This window comes from Periplaneta americana, chromosome 13 (assembly GCF_040183065.1).
Source record: "Periplaneta americana isolate PAMFEO1 chromosome 13, P.americana_PAMFEO1_priV1, whole genome shotgun sequence".
Classification (NCBI taxonomy): domain Eukaryota; kingdom Metazoa; phylum Arthropoda; class Insecta; order Blattodea; family Blattidae; genus Periplaneta; species Periplaneta americana.
This window is the reverse complement of record NC_091129.1, coordinates 128,620,248-128,643,251: the sequence shown is the minus strand read 5'-3', so window position 1 is coordinate 128,643,251 and position 23,004 is coordinate 128,620,248. Positions and strand designations below refer to the sequence as shown.

Below are 23,004 nucleotides of genomic sequence, written 5' to 3'. Positions count from 1 at the left end.
CTCTGATCATAATGTATTCAGTGGCTACCATTACTGGAAAATTTTGATAAGAATACTTACATCCTTAATTCTTTTGTCTATGTGCACAGATCCCTTTCTTCTCATGCAAAATAGCTTCTTAATGCTTTGAAAATAGTCAACCTGATACAAATATTTATGCAGCAATATTGGGATGGCATTTCTTTAAGTAGTGAGATGAAGACGTGGATTTCTATTCAAAATAATCATAACCAGCATACCGACTTCTCTGTCAAGATAGCAACTGTTAATGAATCAATGTTGTGATTTAGTACAATGTGCTTCACTGTGAAACTACAACAATAAGGCAATGATGAAGTATAGTGGCATTACTCACGTTAGTTTCTTAGAAAATGTACTATAATCTAGCGAACAACTTACCGAGGAACAGGACACAAATATGACTCAGCTCCAAGCCATAAGATTACTCAACTAGTGGTCAGCGAACGTCTTCTTGCTTCAGATTCTATTAAATCTGAATTTTTATGATTCTGCTATTAGATAATGTACATCGACAGCAGGTCACATGTTGGCCTTTGGTATGTACGTCATTTTCTTTCCTATGTACTATAATAAATAACTGGTACATGATACTTAAAATACTCGTTTATTGATAGCATTGTTTCACTTCAAGAATCTTTCTGTTTTGTAAATGTTTGAAAAATTTTAAACCCCAAAGGTAAATATAAATCGTAATGTGTTACTATTTGTGCTAATGCATTTGTCCAGCCAAAACAAATATATGTATATATTTATATATGTATATCACAGACATTACACAAGATACCTCGAAAATTTCAGGTTATTATCAAAGCATCCTAACATAGTTTTCTGTGAACCAGATTCAAAGGAATACAAACCAGGCTGGAAGTTTTTCTTAGTCTCATTCAATATCAGGCCAAAAACTTAATCAAGGCTACAAATACTTTCTTCCCAAACTGCTAATTTGTTATCATTATTTGTTTAACCCTCTGATGTCATCTTCCACGTCTGGCTAAGTATAAGAAATACAGATGGCATGGACAGATGCTTCTATGCTAGTGACCTCTATGCCAAGTAAATGTGAATAAATATACATAAAAATGTGACAGATAATGTGTTGTAACAGACAGGCATTGTATTTAAAATGTTAAATAATTCATGAGAATAAAACAATGACCATGGGATTGAAGTAAATTACCTTTCCTTTCCCCAGTCAGAAGTTTTGAATTTTGAAGATTGTACTCCCAGTACAGATATGTCTGATCTACCTAATTCTTAGAATACCACAACCATAACATGTCAAATCTTACACTTTTCCACTAACACATCTCTTGGAACAAAAATGACCCAATACAGTTTGAAAAACTGTACGTATGTCATATTGATAACTGGAGGAGGAGAAAACTATGGAATCTTTTTCTTCATCTAAGTTATGTAAAGTTCAGTTCATATGCTTAGAGCATAATGAAAATGCTTTGTCATTATGAGAACCTTTGGCCAAAGATAAAAATGAAATCTTTGAATGTACATGAATACTGTAATTGATGTCTAATACACCAACCCCTCATTTTTTAACATGCAGACAGTTATTTTTGTTGAGAACTTGCAACTTTCTCCTGCTTTAATAAACAATATTCCTCAAAGGTGATTACAATGTTTCCTGTAGATTCGAGATACAAAGATTCAAATTCGCTGAGAACAATGAATTTGTTATGTGATAAAACCCTTAGCACGGAAGTAAATTTGAGATCCATGTATGGTATCATATGTTATGGGGCAGAAAAAAGAGAAAGGAAAAATTTACTTGCGTAAGGAAAATTCAACCCTGTAACACCCTCGCCTATCCCCAGATTCCATAATCAGGAATAATGCATTTCATCTTACTGATGCCCCCATTTCAGAAACTCAATTCGACACTGTTAGGAAGGTCTACATAACCATACATGGACTAACCAATCAATCTCATTTAATAAATTCGTATGTTAAAGGAATACATTATATACATAATACTGAAGTTACTGTTTTTTGAGATATCAAATTTAGAAAATTACTAAAAAAAAGTTACCCAGATACAAACATCCCAATACAATATATTACTCGGTGTATGTAGTATTTAAAATACTTAGGAATATAATTACATTGTTGCAGATAGATCAAGGCTTTGTACAATGTTATCCGAAGTTTGAATTGTACAATAAGTTAAAAAAAAAAAAACTCCGATCAATTTACAAGATCCATACAGATCTCCTCCTTCATTCTGGAGAGTATTTTACTCCATTTAAAATACAGTGGAAATACCAAATAAAGTAAGGTTTTGTATGCAGAATGATATATTAAAAATACAATGTATGGACATCTCTAAAGGTACATATACAACAAATAAATTAACAAAAATAAATATATTATGAATAAGACATCTAGTAGAAAGGGGGAAAAAAATGTGTTCATAAATTAACTGAAACATCAGTGTAAAATTGAGCTATTTTTCTGTGACTGTACAACCAAGAACAACCCTAACAAATAACATTCTAACATCACAAAATATCCCTCACAAAGATACAAGGGCAACTTACTGAATGTTGTAAGAAATTTCCTTCCGGAATAAATAGATTAAAATTTTTCATTTCTATTTCATATAAATATGTATTACAAAACTGCAATTGACACTAATTTTAATGACAACAGTCAAAAATCTAAATTGCAATGAATTATTTACCAAAATGTTTATATTCCCTAATTTACATATTTAATGTTATTATTTACGTCATATTTACAATGTTATTCCCTACACAATCTTTGTGATATTCTGTAAGCTGCCAACATTTATAATTTGCATCCTTCTTGACACGTGCAATACATTCCCTCTCTGATTTGTACATATTTCATGTTACTCCATCCACGAATAAGGTAATGATCTATAATGATTGTACTTTTTCATGTGCATTGTTCATTTACTTCAACAATATTCTCTTATTTTCGTCAAATGTGAAACCCTGCATTACAATCAACTGTCCCTTCAACTAGTTTTGCCAATCTTAATTTGTATATTGCCACACCCGTAATATACATAACCAACTCCAAGAATCCAGAATACAGCAAACTGCCAAGGATATGTAACAGAATACTGAAGCAATAAAATATTATACCTAATATATGCCACTATAACACTTTCAGTTTTAGTACGATATGGGTTCAGATATCAATTTTTTTTCTGAATTTTATTAAGATAACTTTCCCACGAGAAGAATCTCGCAAATAAGTTTATAATCATTCATGTGGTATCTATATGAAATAAGACACAATTACACACATTGAATTTGTATTTAATTGTGGATAGATGGTTTTTTTTATAATGTTGGACTCAGGTTCTTATGGTAAGTAATGTATTTTTAATTAGAATGTACAATGGTATTTGCATTTTTGTGCGTAAACTATTCACACTTTCACGCAAAATGATCAAGTTACTTATTCTGTTTCAGAGCAAGTTCCTAACGTTCTTCACTGCATATACAGGGTGTACCATAAGTAATTTCATTAATTTCAGGTTATTTTTTTTAGATATTTCAAACAAAAAAGTTTAATACAATTTTGCTTCTTTTTACTTCCTTTTCGAGATAAAAATTGTTTTATATATAACATTTCATAGCATATTTTGGGAAAGTCATTGATTTAATTCCCAATATGCCCAGTCAATTTAAGAGAGTACTATATTATGATAATAAATAATTGAAAGAATTTTAGTTTTGTCCTTTAAATGTGCAGAAATTTGATCCAAACAAATGTAACTTTTGTTCTGCAATAGTATTATGCGTTACAAGAGCGGTATGTTGAAGTTTTCATATTCGAGGAAAAGTTTGAAAAAGCAAAACGTAGTTGAGCTTTTTTAATTTCCGAGAATTGAAAGAAAACATACCGCTCGTGTATCGTACATTATTTTGTGCAAAGATCGTTTATTACATACCTGAAAGAGGAATTTCTAATTAGTTGCAATGAAATCTCCATCTTGGTTTCTGTTCAATGACGGCAAATTTGCAAAACAAAAATATCTATCTTCAACATTGTTGCTTTAAAATGTTTTCTGTGTTTACTATACTCCAGCAGGCCGTGATATACGTCTGTCTTTTTTTTCCCCCCAGTCTATGATGAGTCTGGAATCTTGTTGATTTTTTCATGGCTTCCTTAATGTTACTTGCATCACGAATGCAGTAACTTTAGTGGAGTTGTAGAGTTTACTTAATTTTTGCAAATATTTAAAAACAATAATTAACAGTGCAATTTAGGTGAAATTGCAGTGGTAAGTTTCCAATTTATAATCATTACTATATTGAACGTCTCTAAAAATAATATGTTAAAAGCCTAAAGCAGTAAAATCAATATGTCACTTAAGCGGTAAGAAGAGGGAAATTGTTATGTGTGTTAGGTTGGGAATACTGAATGTGGAATTTTAGACTTTCCGCGGATTGGTTTTGTGCGGAAATCAAGCAAATACCCACGATCTCGCACAAAGGAATTTTTACAATGTTACATTTCTTTCGATAAAATTTCTGCACATTTAAAGGATGAAACTAAAATTCTTTCAATAATTCATTATCATAATACACATCTATCTTAAATTGACAGAGTATATTGAAATTAAAATAAACGACTTTCCCAAAACACACTATGAAATGTTTCATATAAAACAATTTTTATCTCGAAAAGGAGAAGGGAGCATTCATAATCCTAATGGGTAACTGAAACGCAGTACTAGGAGGACAAGATGGAAGAACAGTTGGGAAATATGGATTGGGAATCTTTGGTGAATTTCTGTAAAAGAAATGCAATGGTTGTTGGAAATACATTATTCCAACAACATAAACGAAGAAGATACACATGGACATGGCCAAGGGACGAAAGCAGATATCAGACACACTATATACTGGTACAAGAAAGATTCAGAAATTGCTTTAAAAATGCAAAGACTTTACCAAGAGTGGATATTAACTCAGATCATGTCTTCCTGATAGGCGAAGTAGATATCAGTCTGAAGATAAGAGGAAGACAGATGCCGAAGAAATTGAATGTGAAAAAACTGAAGAACAAAAAGAGAAAAGAAGAAAATGTGAAATTTTCAAGAGAAAGCCATACCTGAGAATAGTAATGAGTACTGGACTCATCTAAAAAGCTGTATGCAGATAACACCAGAAGAAACAATAGGATACAGAGAAGGTGTGAGAATTAAGAGACCTTGAATCTCAGGGAAAATATTGGAGAAGATGTAGGAAGGGAGAAAATGGAAAAACGTCAACACAGAAGAAGGTATAAGAAACTACACGAAACTTAACAACGAACTAAGAAGGGAAACTAATAAGGCGAAGGAAGACTGGATGAAAGAGAAATGTAAAGAAGTAGAGGATCTAGACAGAAAAGGAAGATATGATTTAATGTACCACGAACTGCTATGGTTATATAGCGTCTGAATGATATATGAAGGTGATAATGCCAGCAAAATGAGTCCTGGATACAGCGCCGAAAGTTATCCAACATTTGCTCTTATTGGTTGAGGGAAAACCCCGAGAAAAAACTCAACTAGGTAGGCCTAACTTGTCCCAACCAGGATTTGAACCCGAGCCCGCTCGTTTCACAGTGAGGCATGCTAAACATTACTCCACAGTGGTGGACGACATGAGCTGTTGTGAGGAAGTCAAAAGGAGGATAGCAATGGTAAAGGAAGTGTTTAATAGAAAAAGGAGCATCTTCTGCGGACTCTAGAAAAAGAACTAAGCAAGATACTAGTGAAGTGCTTTGTGTGGAGTGTGGTATTGTATGGGGCAGAAACATGGACATTACGACGAAGTGAAGAGAAGCAACTAGAAGCATTTGAAATGTGGGTATGGAGAAGAATGGAGCATGTGAAATGGACAGACAGAATAAGAAATGAAGCTGTGTTGGAAAGAGTGGGTGAAGAAAGAATAATGCTGAAACTGAACAGAAAGAGAAAATGGAATTGGTTGAGTAACTGGTTGAGCAGAAACTGCCTACTGAAGGATGAAATGGTGAAGGAGAAAAGAGTTCGGGCAGAAGAACATATCAGATGATAGGCGACATTAAGATATATGGAACATATGCAGAGAAAAAGAGGAAGGCAGAAAACTGTGTATGTGTATGTATCTCGAAAAGGAAGCAAAAACGAGCAAAATTTTATTAAACTGTTTTGTTTTAAATATCTAAAAGAATAACACTCAGACATTAACGACATTACTTACGATTCACCCTGTATATTCAAGAGTTAAATATTGCCAGGCTAAGTGTTAGTAAAATATTATATTTCAATGAAATAAACAAATACTGTAGGTACTCAGTTTAAATAAATGATTAATTGACGATCTTACTCGTATTAATTATGTAAGCAACACATAATTAACACGAGTAAGATCGCCATTTAATCAATTATTTATATTCAAGTATTAAAAGTAGTGTACGAAAGATTTAACATGGGTACTCACTTTATTTAAGCTAATGAATTGTAATTTCAATAAATTAAATATAATTTAAATTCACAAGCATTACATGCATAATAAACAATGTAACGGTGGTGGTGGTAGTGATTGTGCTGGTAGTGGTAGTGGTAATGGTTTGGATTCGAAAGGATAGGAATGTATAACAGCTATTTATCCAAGGAAAGAAGAGGGTACATATCAATTACATACATCGGAGAAATAACTACAATTAAAGTTAGAAGCATTCTCAAAGGCGACAGAAAACAGCAAATCAATGAACAGGTCTACTTCCGTAAATACAAAGCAACAAAATATTATATACAGTATTACGTAAAAGAATAATACCACTACCAGAGAAACCAAAGCTTTGAATAGTGGAAGAAAATTATAGAAAATATACTGACATGTATCTGTTGCAACAAACGAACCAAATAAACCAATAGATAGGCATTATTTATGTATGCCTCTCCATGTGATGCGTGATTGTATGTGTTGTGAGTTATCACTTCCATTTGGAAGTAAAATCCAACAATCAGTTCAGTATACAATGTTCTGCTAAAAACATAAATAAATACACAAATAAATAAATAAATAAAATAAATAAATAAAATTAAAAATATATAAAAATATGTAAAATATAGCAAACAATATATAAGAATGTTATAAATTCTAAGTAAAAACAAATGTATCACACAGTCACCTTGATTTTATGGCTTACATAATATGTTTATAAGCAAAATTCCGAAATTAGTCCCAGCTCATAAATTTTTCACTATGGTTCATCCAAAGTATATTGTACATGTCTATTATTATCACTTTATAATTGCAGAACTCACGATTACAAATCAAAAGTGTAGTCGCTCAGGTTTGTAGCTGCTCTCAATGCAGAGATATTACTGAGAGAGGCTGCACGGCACTGCTAAATTTACACACAAATTGGGTGCCCTCATACCCGAAGCAAAGGAAGAAGGCATCATAGACATGGTCGCACAGGTTACATTAGTTCATGGCCTAACTACTAATAACATTAGAATTCGGGTGTGGCTCAGTCTTGTTACAGTAAGAATTTAAAATTCTGCCATTTTTTGTTTCACCATGGATCCTATGCATACGTGACGCAAGAAAAGACGTATTCTACGTCAAAAATTAACGGATAAGCAAAGTTATGCTGTTAATGTGATGTGTCCATACATCTGATGATCAATGATAGATGTAAAAGAACCCAACTATTGGAAAAGCTAATTTAAATAAAAATGATTGTCATTGGTCTGCTTATTTAATCCCTATAGATTAGGTTAACTTTTAAGTGAACACCTTACAGTATAAGAAGAATTCATGTCACTAAGAGATATTTTATGTCAAGCTTTACAGGAACACATTTCGAGGCTTATAAATTATTAAAAAAGAAAAGAAAATTAAATTACAATTGATAAAAAGTAAGTAACTGCATGCAAATAACAACTGTGGCACCTATTCTAGTATCCAATGTGTAATATTACACTTATTATTCTGTCATGTATTTCTCATATAACTAACTTATTTTTTCAACTTTTTGAAACTGCTCGAATTTGAAACAATTCACGATTATGCTTTCACCATATTTGCTTCATCACTTCGTCTAGTCTCCTCAACTTAACCAATAAACAAAGAAATTTACTGTTACTGGTCTGAGGAGTAGAGCCACACAAGAAAATTTCATCCCAGACACATAATCTCTGTTGAAAGTCAAATGTCTTCATAATAAATAAATAAGAAAAGATGAGCAAATAATATGTATATAATAAACAGAGACACAAATAAATAAATAAATAAATAAATAACTAAATAAATAAATAACTAAATAAATAAATTGATAAAATAAATGTAAATGGAATCTCCTTGCTACATTCGGTGGTTTTTGGTAAGAAGATAACTTCTGTCACTGCAGAGCTTAAAATACAGAGCGTTCGCCTATGGGTGAGGCCAGGAAAGTGGCATGTACTGATATGCCACTTTGTGCGCGCAGTTGTTGAGACACGCTCGACAATCAAGGTCGACAAGTTATCAGTTGTGAGCCAGATGTTGCAGTATTTAACACGTACAGTGCAGTTTCTTGACACAGTTGCTTAAATATTCAGCGTGTGTGTAAAATTTATTAACAATGCAAAACGCAAAATTCACGCTTGAACAGGGAGTTTTTTTTTATGTATAATGCATATGTGAAAACAGAGTCATGTAGAGAAGTGCGTAGGCAATTTGAAGTGAAATATTCAGGTGCTCCAATTCAGGGTAGAGAAACTGTTAGACGTCCTGTTAACAAATTAAGGACAACAGGGTCGATAAATCCTACAATTCCTAAGCGAAAACAAAGAGTATTGACGGAAGAAAAAATTGATCAAATCAGTGCATCATTTACACGCTCTCCTAATAAGTCTCTAAGAAGTGTTTCACAGAAAGTTAGTGTTTCAAAAACATCAGTCTTTACTGCTGCTAAACTTTTAAAATTAAAACCCTACAGAGTATAGTATAGAAAGTGGAAGATTACCGATAGACGATTCCCGCAAGCGACACCGCAGGCAGGCCGCTTTCCTGGCCCCACCCGTAGGCGAACGCTCTGTATTTCTTCAGGTATGACTGTGCAATTAACAGGTAAGCTCTTACCAGCTTATAAAAGACTACTTGTTATTGTATTCATTATTTTAACAACAACACGGGTTGCAGACAATGTGTGTCTGTACTTCATAAGGTAGTGTTGCGTAGTTTTCCTTATTTTCTTACATAAATTTAATTAAGCATATGAGTAATGAAAAGTGGATAACATAGCTTTACTACAACTTATTTACAGTATATTATAATTCGTTTGTACTATCTGCAGCAACTACTCATAGATAAGCAGCACACAATTTGAACCTTTTTACAACGTGGTGAAAACTTTATATATTATATACAAAATTTAGATAAAGTCATCTACATTACAGGCCATGAAGGCCCATAGTGCAGCAGGAGAATCTGTACAGATAATAGGCATTAATGGCAACGGTGATATCAGCCCTACATAACTGCCATCTTTACTCCCAAGGAACTAGCATGGTAATCATTTCTGTTGGAGGCTGAGTAAACTCCAGGGTCATAGTGCGGCTGGAAGGCTTAGATCAATAGAGAAAATTCATGACCTCATCGGGAATCGAACCCACAACCTTGCAGCATTATACCTTAATTGCGATGCTACCATGCGCCACTGTGAATTATAAAGGAATTAAAGATAAAATACTGTATATTATCGTATTTTTTGACAAGAATATGGAATTAATGGTTTCTGCAGTGAAAAAAAAGATGTCCAACCAAATATAAAATATCAGCAGAAATGAAACTAGTAACACCTGTAACAATATATACATTTTCTAGATCAGTGGTCGTCAGCACTCGCTGAAATGGGTAACAAGTAAGAAATGTATTGCAATATGCACCGTCATGCAGAAGGGAGGAGGAGGAAGCATAACCGCCAGGAGCCATGGATGCACGCAAGTGCAATGTCTTATCTGCGAGTAAGAGACACTATCTCGAGGGTGCACTGTGCTGATGACTGCTGTTCTAGATCAAAAAAGTGACATCAGAGAGCAACAGAATGTCGAAACATCACACAAAAAAAAAAATAAAATATCAAGCACAATAATAGCTACAGCACGAAAAGAGTGACTCCAGGCAGAATCCATTAAAACATGCTGCAATATTAAAACACTTGGAAGAAGAAGAACATCTGTCAAACAAGATGGACAAACCGACATTTAAATGTTAAGATAAGCAACTACTTTGTAATGGAATATCTAATTTTATTAGTTCTGAATAAAAGAACTTTAAATAATAAAACGTAAAAATTAAAATTTTTACCTCTAATTTAACATTACATTCTGCAAGTGTTAATTAGGAACGAAGTACTTCATAATTATTAAAAAGAACAATAGTCTTACGACTTTAAGCAGATTATGACGAATATTTTCGTATGACAAAACCACCAATATTTTATTTGAGTATCTGATATGACTTCAAATGATCATATATTGACTATTACACTTTACTACATCACACTACTTTTGACCAATAAAAGGTATGATACGACGTGCTTCAATCAATCATGGCCGCTTATCCTACAATTTTTATCATCTCCCTAGCATTTGTTTTTATCACCTCCCTAGCATGTACCTTTCAAAATTATTCATGTTTATTTTATGATACTTAATTATAACTTTTCTATCATTTATCTTGTTTACATTATTTAGGTTATGTTGTAGCTTCTGCCGTAGCTATGGGATTATGGATAGTCACATATCAGAAATTGTTTAATATATATTGATAATTGAGGTGAATGCAACTGTTTTAATAAAATTGAAACTGAATCAACAAAGCCTTCTTGACTAGTAATCGTCCATAGAGTTCAACGAATACTGTATAGTTGGCACAACTGGTAACAAGAGAACAGCTCATCATAACACAATTCTGTCATCTAGAGAATATTTGTAATGATGAGACGGTAAAATAATACATTTTCAAGGCAGTTTAGTATTTTAGTAAGTCAATTAATATTTTGTTGTATAAGAGTACTTTATTTCTTCTAATATGTATATACTTTCTTCTAATCGTGTAATAGTCAATTAAATCCCACTCGAGTTTTGATTTTCTCTAAATAAATCAAAACCTCTAGTGAGATTACTGTTGATAATATTTTAAATAACGTCATAATCAGAATGTTTATAAATAACTGTTGGCAGGACTAACCAATTTGAATTTTTCAAATTTAACAGTGCTAACTTAAGAGTGTCCCATTTATCTTTCATCCTACTTAGAATCTGGAAAGTTGAAAACTACTGTCCTTGGTTTAACGGCTGGAATATGAAAGAAGTGAACTTTGGTCATTGTACTGTCAAAGTTTTTACAGACAATGGATTATGGAGAACTTCTTACATTTTATATCTCAAAGGTACTGTGATGAATATGTATGTTTAAAAAAGAGCAAAAATATTACAAAGATTAGTACCAGAATTATGAGCAAAAGTTTAAAAGAATAAGAAAAATAATTAAAATAAATATACTTTTGTGTAGTTAAATAAAAAGCATTTCCAGAGTATTGTTATTTGTACACTCAGAGTAACAATGAGTTGTTTTAAGAGAAACGAGTTAAGTATATATTTCTTGAAAAGATGGACTGAGGTGCAGAAAAAGACAGAAATGGAAAGAAAACATCATTACTAACAGTACGGCACTAGAAGAAGAAATGACGAAGAAGATACTTACCAATAATACTGCTTGAAATGAAAATGTGAACTATATTTCATTGACTGCATGGAGTCGATTTGAAACAATATTTAGTTCTCTCTTTGTAGCTTTATCAGATTTTATTTGTGAAAAAAAAAAAAAATGAGATCAACATTAACATTCAGTCTTAAACAAATAAAAAAATCAACAAAGGAAGAAATAGATGGATCAACTTAGCCAAATGAACCACATGCCTCATGCTGGACAATTGGCAAAGAAGCCATTCGTCCTCTTGCAATCCAACATTTCTCACAGATGGCTTTTTGGTTCACAACAAATTGTTATTTAGTCAGATAGTCATGGTCCATGCCTTGATTCAATTCGCATAATGGGTATATTTGAGACTAGAAAGATTCAATTCTATGTAGATGTTTTGTAAAGTTCTCACTGTCTGTACTAACCCCAAAGCTGCAACAGATGATTTCTTGGTATGTTATGAATTTTATCTGGATTATTATAATTCTTTGGTCAGAAAATATAACATCAGCTGCAGTATTTTGTGGAAAAATACGGTATAATGAACATCTATATTCTTAATGTCACTAAATAAAATTACATAGTACTGTACCCATTTTTGAAGCAATGACAGCATGGAAGTAGATAAAACAGGGAATACTGCCATTATCAGTGAAAAATTATTCAAAGATAGCGAAATAGCAATTTGACTACCTTGTCATTTTAATTTGGTAGCACTGCGTGCCAAGAAGCATTAATAAAAAACATCAGAGTATGAAATGTGTTTCTTCTCCCCAGGAGATTGATAACTGTTCTATTTATGATCATGCTTCAGGTTTAAACAAAATATTGCACCAACAATCCCATTTCAAGCACTGAAGATAAAGTTTCTTCTGAAATCCTCAATCGTAATCTCTAAATAATGGATTTTGGCACAGAATGTATTCCAGATTATAAATGCAACACGCATAAAATAAGTTAACTTGCAAGTCATAGTACTAAATGCAATACTGAAATAACACGAGTACTGGAATGAAACAACAATTCTTAAAATCCTAACACTAAGTTTTCTTAAAGCATACCTTCAAACAATAATTAAAATAACAGGAGAGTACAAAACATTCTTACTTTTTATATAAACTGAATTATATGACTTCAATATTTCCATATAACCTGAAAGCTATATGTTTCAGATATTTCTATATACAAAATACATGAGTGTGTCAACAACTCGAACACATCTACACCCAAGAACGATGCAAATTTGCACCTAACTGTGAGGGACATCGTGTTCAGAGAACACAAAAAATTGCATTTCTTTGAAATTGCCATTCAGGCTTATATTCAGCAACCCACAACAGCTACCTGACTTTCTTTCAACAACCATTTTAATTAACATCAGAGTCACTGATACCAAAACTGATTTGTTACCCGTGTCAAGGCCGAAGCAATTTTCGACAGGCCTGCCACCACTTTAAAAGTACAAGGAACCATGCTTATATCCTTTTCGTGTAAATTCAACTTAAATTTCTTTCCCGATTCGAGTAATAACATCATATGTTGGAGAGAGTTGCAGGATGTTGAATGGATAAGTGACACTTCAGATAATCAGATCAATAATGCCCCTTTTACTAAACTATCGAAATTTACAAGATAATCGTATTACAAAAATTTCTAAGTTGATCTAAAATGATGAAAACTAGTTGTCAAAATCAATACCAGCATTAAAAACTTTAAAATCTTTGAACTAGTTATTTATTTTAAAAAATGAATTAGCAGTTAACTCTCAAAAGAGCAAAGACACGTCATGTCATTTAAAATGGTTTTATTTTTTAAAAGTTACTAATCTCTCATAAAACTTTTTTTTTTGTAATTGAACATTAATAAAGTAACACTACATTAGTCACTGAATATGACGAAGGTTTTATTTTTTATGATTCCTGAATTTTAAAGAATTTGTACCATCAGATGTAATAAGTATTCATCTTCTCAGGCTTAATTTAAGCTACAATGGAATCATAGCTACATATTCGAGTCAGATTTAAGAACAAACAGGAGTATCTCCTACAAAATCTACTTCAACATCATGATGTCTACTTATAACATCTAAACAAATGTCTCTACCACTCATCACAAGGCCCTACACTAATGACAGGTTACTTAGAACCAGGCCATTGACCTGCAAACTCTTTGACCATGTGACAGGCCTGACCAGAACTGCAAAAGGCCACAACGTTAAAAAAGTAGATTTTCCTCCCAGCATCGTTATCATCATACTGGCAGTGACGACGATGGTGCCTTATAGGAAGCAGCACAGCTGCAACCCAATGCAAAGGTTTAACGAGCTAGGGTGTGGCGCACTATCATGCGACTGTGTAAGGGTCTGGATATTTGGAAGAACACGGCTGGACATCGTCCACTGGCCACACTCTACCTGGAGGGGCCGATGTGGAGGGTATAGCAGTCCACTGCTGTTGCTGCTGCTGTTTCTGCTGTGAAGTTGGCAGCTGGTTTGAGGGAGGAACTTGGAGTTGTAAGGATGTGGATGATGGAGACCGAGACCCTGTCATGGGCTGCAGTTCCCTGTCCCGCCTCTCTTGAAGAGTCATTTGACTGGGGTCCTCGTCCACAGGACTATATTGCAACGCACTGCGTCTTGTGATGATTGAGAGAAGCAATGCCTCAAGGGCACACAGGTAGCCCAATATCTAAAAACACAATTATCAAATTATATCATTTAAGATTACTTTTTTTTATATAAATATTCGGTACCTTTCAGCAAAAGATTTGAAAGAATTAAGGTACAGTCACACGTCACTACTTTTGCAGCGCTGCAATACAAAAAACTGCGCAACTCTTGTACTGCGATGTGTGAACAACGGTGCAACCCGAAAAGTAGCGGCTGCCAAACCTGCTGCTTTCTACTTTTCCATGCTGCGCGCAGCTTAAAAGTAGTGACGTGTGAACAGGGTTCTCAGGGTTGCAGCCGCAGCATTTTTGATATCGGTTTTATTGAAACTTTTGCTGCGGTTGCAACCAGTGTTACCACCCAAATGTGCCAATGATACTTTTATTGTTTGGATATATTTTAATGTTAAATGTGATGAAAATAAATTATTTGTAACGGTTATTAAATACACAACACAGTCTGAGCATAATTGCTGACGATATAATTCATTTTTTAAATTTTCCGTAGCGTAATTCCAAACAGGAGGGTTGCCAACATTGATTACGTGAATATACTGTTCGTTATCATTTAAATATATAGGCGTTTTTAAAAGCTTTATAGTAAAAATAATGTCAATTTCTGAATACTAGATACGACAGAAAAGCATAATAGATAAGGAAGCTTTCGCATGAGTTTCTTAATAATAATAACCACAAAATGTATATTGAGAAATCAACACGGAGATGGAAACCTGCAGCATGACTGCAGCTGCAAAAGTAGCGCCTTGTGTGTGAACAGACTCGCAACCTCCAGTTGCAACTTTTGCAGCACTCGGGTTGCGCAGCACAAAAAGTAGCATGCAGCGCGCTACTTTTGGCTTACGTGTGAACACGACATGCAACTTTTGCAGCTGCAGTACAAAAGTTGCGCTGCAAAAGTAGCGATGTGTGACCGTACCTTTAGGAATACAAGGATGGAAAAGGAAGACAGAAGATAGGAACAAATGGAGGCACACTGTAGGGGTAGTCAAGGCCTGCAAAAGGCTGTAGCGCCTATAATGGTGATGATGATGATTCGGTATCTTTCAGTGCATTTATTACAATGATATCATGTGTAGGAACTCTGAAAATATTTTTCTTCAGTCAATTGTACCACATTCAAAAGTCAGAAGTACACATTTTAATCATGTACAGACATAGTAGGGTTCAATAACTTCTTGGATTAAGGCTACTGTGAACACCAATAACATGTTGTTTATGACACCTTATGCTTATCCACCTTCAAATTACTTTGTGTTAGCTTTAATTCATTTCTGCAGGAAACAGTCCTGGAAAAAAATTTTCAGATCAACTAAATAACAAGCATTGCTGTCGTGACAATTCCTTGTGGCATGCAATTTATACGTGCATAATCATCCAGGTTATTCCTATTCTATATTTCTTGCTGAATTTTGAGAGTTCCCATTATACATTTTGCCTAACTTTTGACAAAAACATATATTTGTAAGGTCTTAGAAAAAAGTTTTGTCACACAGAAACTTTACAAGTCCAAAGAAAGGAGGCAGTGCGCATGTATTTACAGTGTACCATACCTGAATTTTCTCGTATGCAATGCTGTTTCATGTAAAACATTGGGTTTGTCTGTACTCTAGTACCTGTTATTTTGTGTTGATACATGGCAATGTAAATGGAACGATGCTTTGTCTGTGAAGAAAATTACATGCGGATCAATCATTCTATTACTAACATTATTCAAAATCCAGTTAGAAGAATTTACACGACTTACATTATCACGTGTCAGCAATTCCTGAACAACAGTCATCTTGTAAGGATTTAATCTTAAAAGTTTGGTAGCTTCCTATTCCGAAATTCCTATTTCCTGTGCAAGCTGTCGGAAACATTTCTTTGGACTTTGTTCTAATCTTTCTCCAATTTCGTCAAGTTTCTTCTCTGTGAGTATACAGTGATTTACTAGTGGTTTCTTATCAACAACAGATCCTGTTGTCCTAATATATTTTCATGATTACGCAGTATTTTAGTGTGGAGCAGAAACAATTGGGGAATTTCTTTAAAAATCGCTTTCTCACTCTTCTGTATGAGTTTTTTTTCATGTAAGAATCATACATATTTTTTTTTTATCTAAAGTGTACTTATGTTGTGGCATTATAATAATAATAATAATAATAACACTAACACTAATAGCACTTATTACTTTACCACTTACCACCTTAGCAAACTGTACTGAAGCAAATATAAATCCTACTTCAACACGCAACATGTGCCTGTATCAAAGCAAGTACTCATGCTGAGTTTTGAAGGAGAATCAAGGCCACGATGAATGACAGGCAGTGTGCTTACAGCTGTTACATAGGCCATGTTCTAACGGCACATAACTCATGTATTGTGGTTAAATGGAAATGAAATAAATAATAAAAATACGAAAACATCATAAAGGATTGGTCCTGAAAGATATAGTTAAGGCAAATCTCGTATGCACGAACATTATACTAGAATTTAATTAAAACATAAGTTTAAATTGTATAAATTATTGAATAATGATAAATCAGGAGCTGAGAGATCTGAATCTAAAAAAAAGAACAGACTATCAGATTATTGAATAGACGATGCCTATATCCTCCTGAGTCCTGAGAGTATACTTCATACAAGATATATGTGCAGATACCCAAAGTACAATATAATATACCTGCATTTGGGGCCTAACTGTAACCTGCAGAATTTTTTCAGCATTTTTTCTCATGTCAATGACATTTTTTAAGTGTAAAATTATACTGGACTTTAAAAATAAAACAGCAAATGTCTCAGGACACAGGAGGGTATGTGGATGTTCAGACAGCAGTGAAAAAATGGTAATGAACAATACTTCATAAAAATTATTTCAGAATAAATAGTTCATTTAATAGCACAAGTACGTATTATTTAATTGCTCTGTTTGTTAAAAACTACGTACCTGAGTAACAGGAAAAAAGCATTTAATTAAAAAGCTTTATTTTGAACCTTCATGGCTGACAATCTACAGTTATTATCTAGCTGCTGCCATAAAAACTTAATCAAATTATCGTATTTTTGTTATGATAAAATTAAAAAAAAAAAGGTTCCCATATTAAAAGTGCAATAATCCATGGCGCAACAGCACATAATGGACCAACGCTGATCGACCACATCCACATGTCTGAGCAGGGTTGAAAGTTCATCAAGTAGCAAGTGGTCACCACGATGATACCCCAGCCATTATAGCTGGCTTACAAAACGAAATTTCGCTACCTACTGCAACTCCCTACATTCATCATGATGCTGGGTCAGTATCAACCCCATACACTTGCCAAAATTTCATGAGAAAATTTCTTTCCCAATTTCAGTCTAAGACATGAGAACATGACATTTCAGGCCAGAAGACGTAGAACTTTATTAACAGCAAGCTGTGTTTTGTCATTCTGCACAGAAACTACTTCTGGATACTTACTGCTTATGACATTAGCAAATTAATTTCCTTCATTTTTTAACTGAGCAACATTACCAGCAATTTTCTTTCAGCAATTTATGTTATATATATGTTACTGTTACTCTGCTATCAACACTGTAAAACACTACAATGGTTTCTTTATGAGCAAAAGTACAAAACAAACAAGTAAAAAAAAAAACAGAAAGAATTGAACTTACCCCTGTGACTAGTAGCTGATCCCGAGTCCACTTGGGAACCCAGGAATAGGACTCATGATACATGTGAATGAGATGGATAACAAGCGATGAACCAATGAGATACAGCACACTCACACTCACGTAGAACAACGCATTCTGTAACATACAAAGTATTGCAACTCCCCAATCTTCATCCACCAGAGAATTACTGCGAATAATTTGAGTCAAACACAATTCTCGGGGTCAACATGCTGCTGCTCATATGGAATTAGTATCTGAATCTTCGATATTTTGCTACATACTATGGAATTAATTTAAATTAGAGTTGGTCTAAAATATTTTGATTTATCATAAATACAAATTGTTTAATCTATGTATTAATTCGCAATACCTACCCATCCATCCAACCACTCACTCATTGAACTGTCTGTCCGTCTATTTGCATACCCACCTTGAATATCCATCCATCTATCCATTCACAAGAACCATTTTCCCACTCTCCATCATTTCTTTGTTGATAAATTAGGAAAGTCCTAAAAACTTGTATAACTAAGAACATCGAAATATATATATATATGCCAGATGGAAAGGATTTGAAGCATTAGACTTTGAGCGTGGCATAGAAAAACTAGCTCTTCTAATTTACTGATATTTTTTTAAGTAACAATGTTCTATTTAAACTCATTCAAAACCATGAAAAATTACTCAATGCTAAAAATAAAAAAGTGCACATTCTCTTCGCCATTTCAGAGGATTAAAACTGTAGTATCAAGACAGGACTCGTACCTGCAGAAGCATACAAGATTCAACTTCATTTTCGCAGTATGATTCACTAATGTTACAAAAGGGTTTCAAGAAAATTTCTTGCAAAAAATTATTCTGCGACAATATTTTTAATTCGTGCAATGAATTTCAGTAACAATAATGAAGTAACTTAATTAAGTAAAAAATTCTAAATTAAAGAAATAGACATGTATAATAAAATAATTAATTTCATATAATATTCACTGGAATGCAGAATATACTGCAGAATATAAAATGTGACCACACAATGAGCGATATATCTATACATGTACAATAATTCGCAGGTGCTCGTGTAAAGGGGGTTAAGTCAAATTGTAAGGTATGTAAACTTCTCTCCTTTGGTACTGAATAAAACCCCTTTGTCACAAAATACGGAGTACTATAACTGCGTCATGGATGGAAGAACGATTTAACCCCTTTAACACAAGAAAAAAGTAATTGTGGAGAGTTGAAATCTGTACTTATCCCAGTTTAGCCAAATCATACTTAACCCCCTTTACACGAGCACCCGCGAATTATAAAAGAACTTCAAATTTATTATTGTTTCATTTGAACAATGCTTACTTTTGCTTCACCCCATTTCCTTCTACACTTCTTCACCACCTTGTCTACAATTTCATTCTTGACGTTGGCCTATAGGAATAATGGTTTGCAAGACAAGGGAACTTGGAGGCACTAGTAACAACTGCCCAGTAAGGCCTGGCTTAGAATTCTTCTAGGTATCAGAAATCCATGACATGGGATCTGAATCTCTGGTTATATTTCCTTTCCGAAAGAAATCATAGTAAGGATTTTTATTAACCCTTAAAATCCACTACTTTCAGCTGGATTTGAACCCAAGATACAATTTTTTTACACTGGCATGTGAGAAACTAGTGCAGTTTTAATTATCTTCCGAAACAAGTCATGCTATGAATTTTTATTGCTTCTGGCTAGGTTTGAATCTCTGAATTTCGGATCCTGTGGCAAGCATGGGAAACGCCACTTTAGACCAACGAAAAACTACTGTGGATAATTAAAATTTATTCTCAATGTTGGTCAGCTAAGTAACTGAATAGTATTTATATTATTTTTATTTGTATGTGATATCAATTAAATGACTTAACAAATTTCAATAAACAGTTACAAGAGAAAAAATGTCACTGGCGACAAACCAACATTCGGGAACTCATTCAAGAATGTAATTGTAATTTGATCATACTGTCTGCACTTATATATATTTTGAAATGCATTCAAATGTAAATATTATACTGTAATAGATAGGGACCTGAATTTTAGCATCTATTTTCATTAAAATTAGCATCTATTTTTTCTGAAATTAGCATCTAACTTTCTGAAATTATAATCTATTTTTTCTAAAATTAGCATCTATTTTTCTGAAATTAGCAACTACATTTTTCCAAATTATCATCAACATTTTTCCAAATTAGCATCTATTTTTTCTGAAATTAGCATCTAACTTTCTGAAATTATAATCTATTTTTCTAAAATTAGCATCTATTTTTCTGAAATTAGCAACTACATTTTTCCAAATTATCATCAACATTTTTCCAAATTAGCATCTATTTTTTTTCCAAAGGAAACTTTGTGCATTCTACCTTTCATTTCTCAAAAAGATAACATTGTGAACAGTTCAGCATTTTCCTCCTTCAAATTACATCGTCTGTCTGAAACAACAGCACCATGCTGTGATAAAACACGTTCACTGTCAACATTGTTTGTTGGTGTTCACAGTACTTGCAAACAACATTCTGAAAATGCTTTATTCTCCAATGCAGCAATTGCAGAATTTACAAAAAACTGTCTTAGCGTAGAGTCCATGAATGGAATACTGCTGGGCTCTTTCATGATCAGTTATAGTTGTTCACTCCATTTTATGAAGGAGCTCGTGTCTCACAAATTCAACCAACTCTGCCAAAAACTAGAATAGCTATCCAACTCTGCTGTGATCTCAAAAAGCAAATGGCCGAGTAAATCAACACGACACATTTTAGCCAAGCCCATATGAATATAGAACTTAATAATCGATATTACGATATGTATATCAATCATCTGACCTTCATTATCAATATATGAAATTTATCGAATCAAGCGGACAATAATTGGTTTAATGCATTTTGAGAGTATGGAGGTAAAAAAAAAATTTAATTTTGGGGGTACACTAGCAAAAAAGATTGAATACCACTGCTCTAAAGAGTTACTCATTACACACACCAAGTTTTACAACCATATGATCGCGCATCATAAAGCAATTATAAACAGAAAAAAAAAATGTACATCAAAATGATAAAACACAACTAAGACAGGCAACTGGTAACACTGTTTCAACAACATACAGAAAACTGCTCACTAGAAAATAGTCAACATGTAGAAAGGCTTCTTACAAACTCGTTACATTTCAAATCACTTTATTAATTTCACTATTCCATCAGTACCAGTATCAAATATTTAACCTGAAAATGATCTCTAAACTGATTAAGGTATTAGTGGTCCAACTTTGAAATAAATATGGTTCCATGTAAGTAGAAGATATTAGAAATGATACTCTAAGAAAAAGTATGAGAGTTCTAATAAGAGTGATTAATGATAGTGTGCAATTTTTGACAAAACAAATACACTGGTTCCTAGAAAAGATTTATCTACAAACAGGACTAAAAATAATGTCTCAAGAGGTACCCGTGCACTATACAAGAATATGAAGTTGAAATGGAAGAGAAAAAAGGAGAGGAAAGCACAAGAGAAAACAGAAAAGACAAAGAAAAAACGAACGTAAGTAACTACAACAAAGGGAGAAAAAGGGGATAAGATAGGGAACTGGAAGAAGTTAACTTTATAGTCTGTTCCTTAAGTGCGAAGTGTAAAAACTAATATGTCGCATTATTATGTTGTCTTCTTTTCATTTGCTATTCCTGCCACCCCATTTTGTGAAGTAATTTGGAAAGTTTGTAACCACGAATTCACGAGACCTAATTGAATAAGATTGTCTTAGATAACCCACTGCTAAATAAATGGGTAAAATGATCGAAAGAACTGATAAAGTTTCTTATACAATCTACTTAACACTAGTGTAAAAACAAGAATGAAGGAAATGTTTACATTAGTATATGGACAAAAGTAAGTTCTTGTTTCTTTTCATCATCGAATGCCAATGCCATTAGATACGAAGTTTATGGGTTCAAACCCTGCAAGGGGGAGTGAATTTTTAAGATCAGATAAGCCTTTTTGGCAATGTTTCTTCAGAAGTGAAGTACAGCTGGGAGTTTTCAGTGAAAGATGTGAAGTACTCAAAAAAGAGTCTTGTTCTTGAATGAAAGGAATGATTTATAGGCTCCCTCTCACTCACAAAGTTCCCTGCTTTGTGGACAGATGTTTCTACATCTTATAGGCCTACTGCAGAAACTCCTGACAGAAGAATATAAGGCAGACATGACAAGCCAAAAGGTTCCATGGAGTGCAGATAGTGGATATGATTCCAAATATATCATGCTTTTATGCAGTGTTCTGCCACTGCCAGATTCCTTTCAGTTGGCAACAATGCATCACTGCTGGGCAAAAGTATAAACAAATCGACAGGGGCAAAGTTTTACTAAGCTGCATATGTTTATTTATAACTACATGTGGATGCGATCACCTGTCGACAAGGAAAGCAAGAGGAATGCAAGAAGAAAAATGGGAATTCAAGGAGAACAAGGGGAAGGCAGGGAGAAGAAGGGGAACACAGAGAGAACAAAGGAAAGACAGAGAGAACAGGGGGAAGACAGAAAGAACAAGGGGAAGACAAGGAGAACAAGGGGGAGACAAGGAGAACAAGGGGAAGACAGGAAGAACAAGGAAAAAATAGATAGAACAGAGGGAGACAAGGAGAACAAGGGAAAGACAATGAGAACAAGGAGAAGACAAAGAGAGCAAGGGGAAGACAAGGAGAACAAGGGAAAGACGAGGAGAACAAGGGGAAGACAAGGAGAACAAGGGAAAGACAAGGAGAACAAGGGAAAGACGTGGAGAACAAGAGGAAGACAAGGAGAACAAGGGAAAGACGAGATCAAGGGAAGACAAGGAGAGCAACGGGAAGACAAATAAAATAAGAAAAAGACAAGGAGAACAAGGGAAAGACAAGGAGAAGACAGAGAACAAGGGAAAACAAGGAGAACAA

General features: G+C 33.7%; 1 protein-coding gene across 2 annotated transcripts in view; it reads right to left on the bottom strand.

Moving 5' to 3' along the window:
- Positions 1-617: 617 nt before the first annotated feature.
- The window catches only part of LOC138712426 (uncharacterized), a 61,303-nt gene continuing 38,916 nt past the window's right edge, over positions 618-23,004 (bottom strand). For both annotated transcript variants that reach the window (XM_069844230.1, XM_069844231.1), the window contains 2 exons: positions 18,069-18,203; positions 618-14,431 (listed from right to left, as the gene is read on the bottom strand). In XM_069844230.1, the coding sequence (XP_069700331.1) occupies positions 14,087-14,431; positions 18,069-18,203 (480 nt within the window). In that variant the 3' untranslated portion in view covers positions 618-14,086. The remainder of the gene's footprint in view (positions 14,432-18,068; positions 18,204-23,004) is intronic.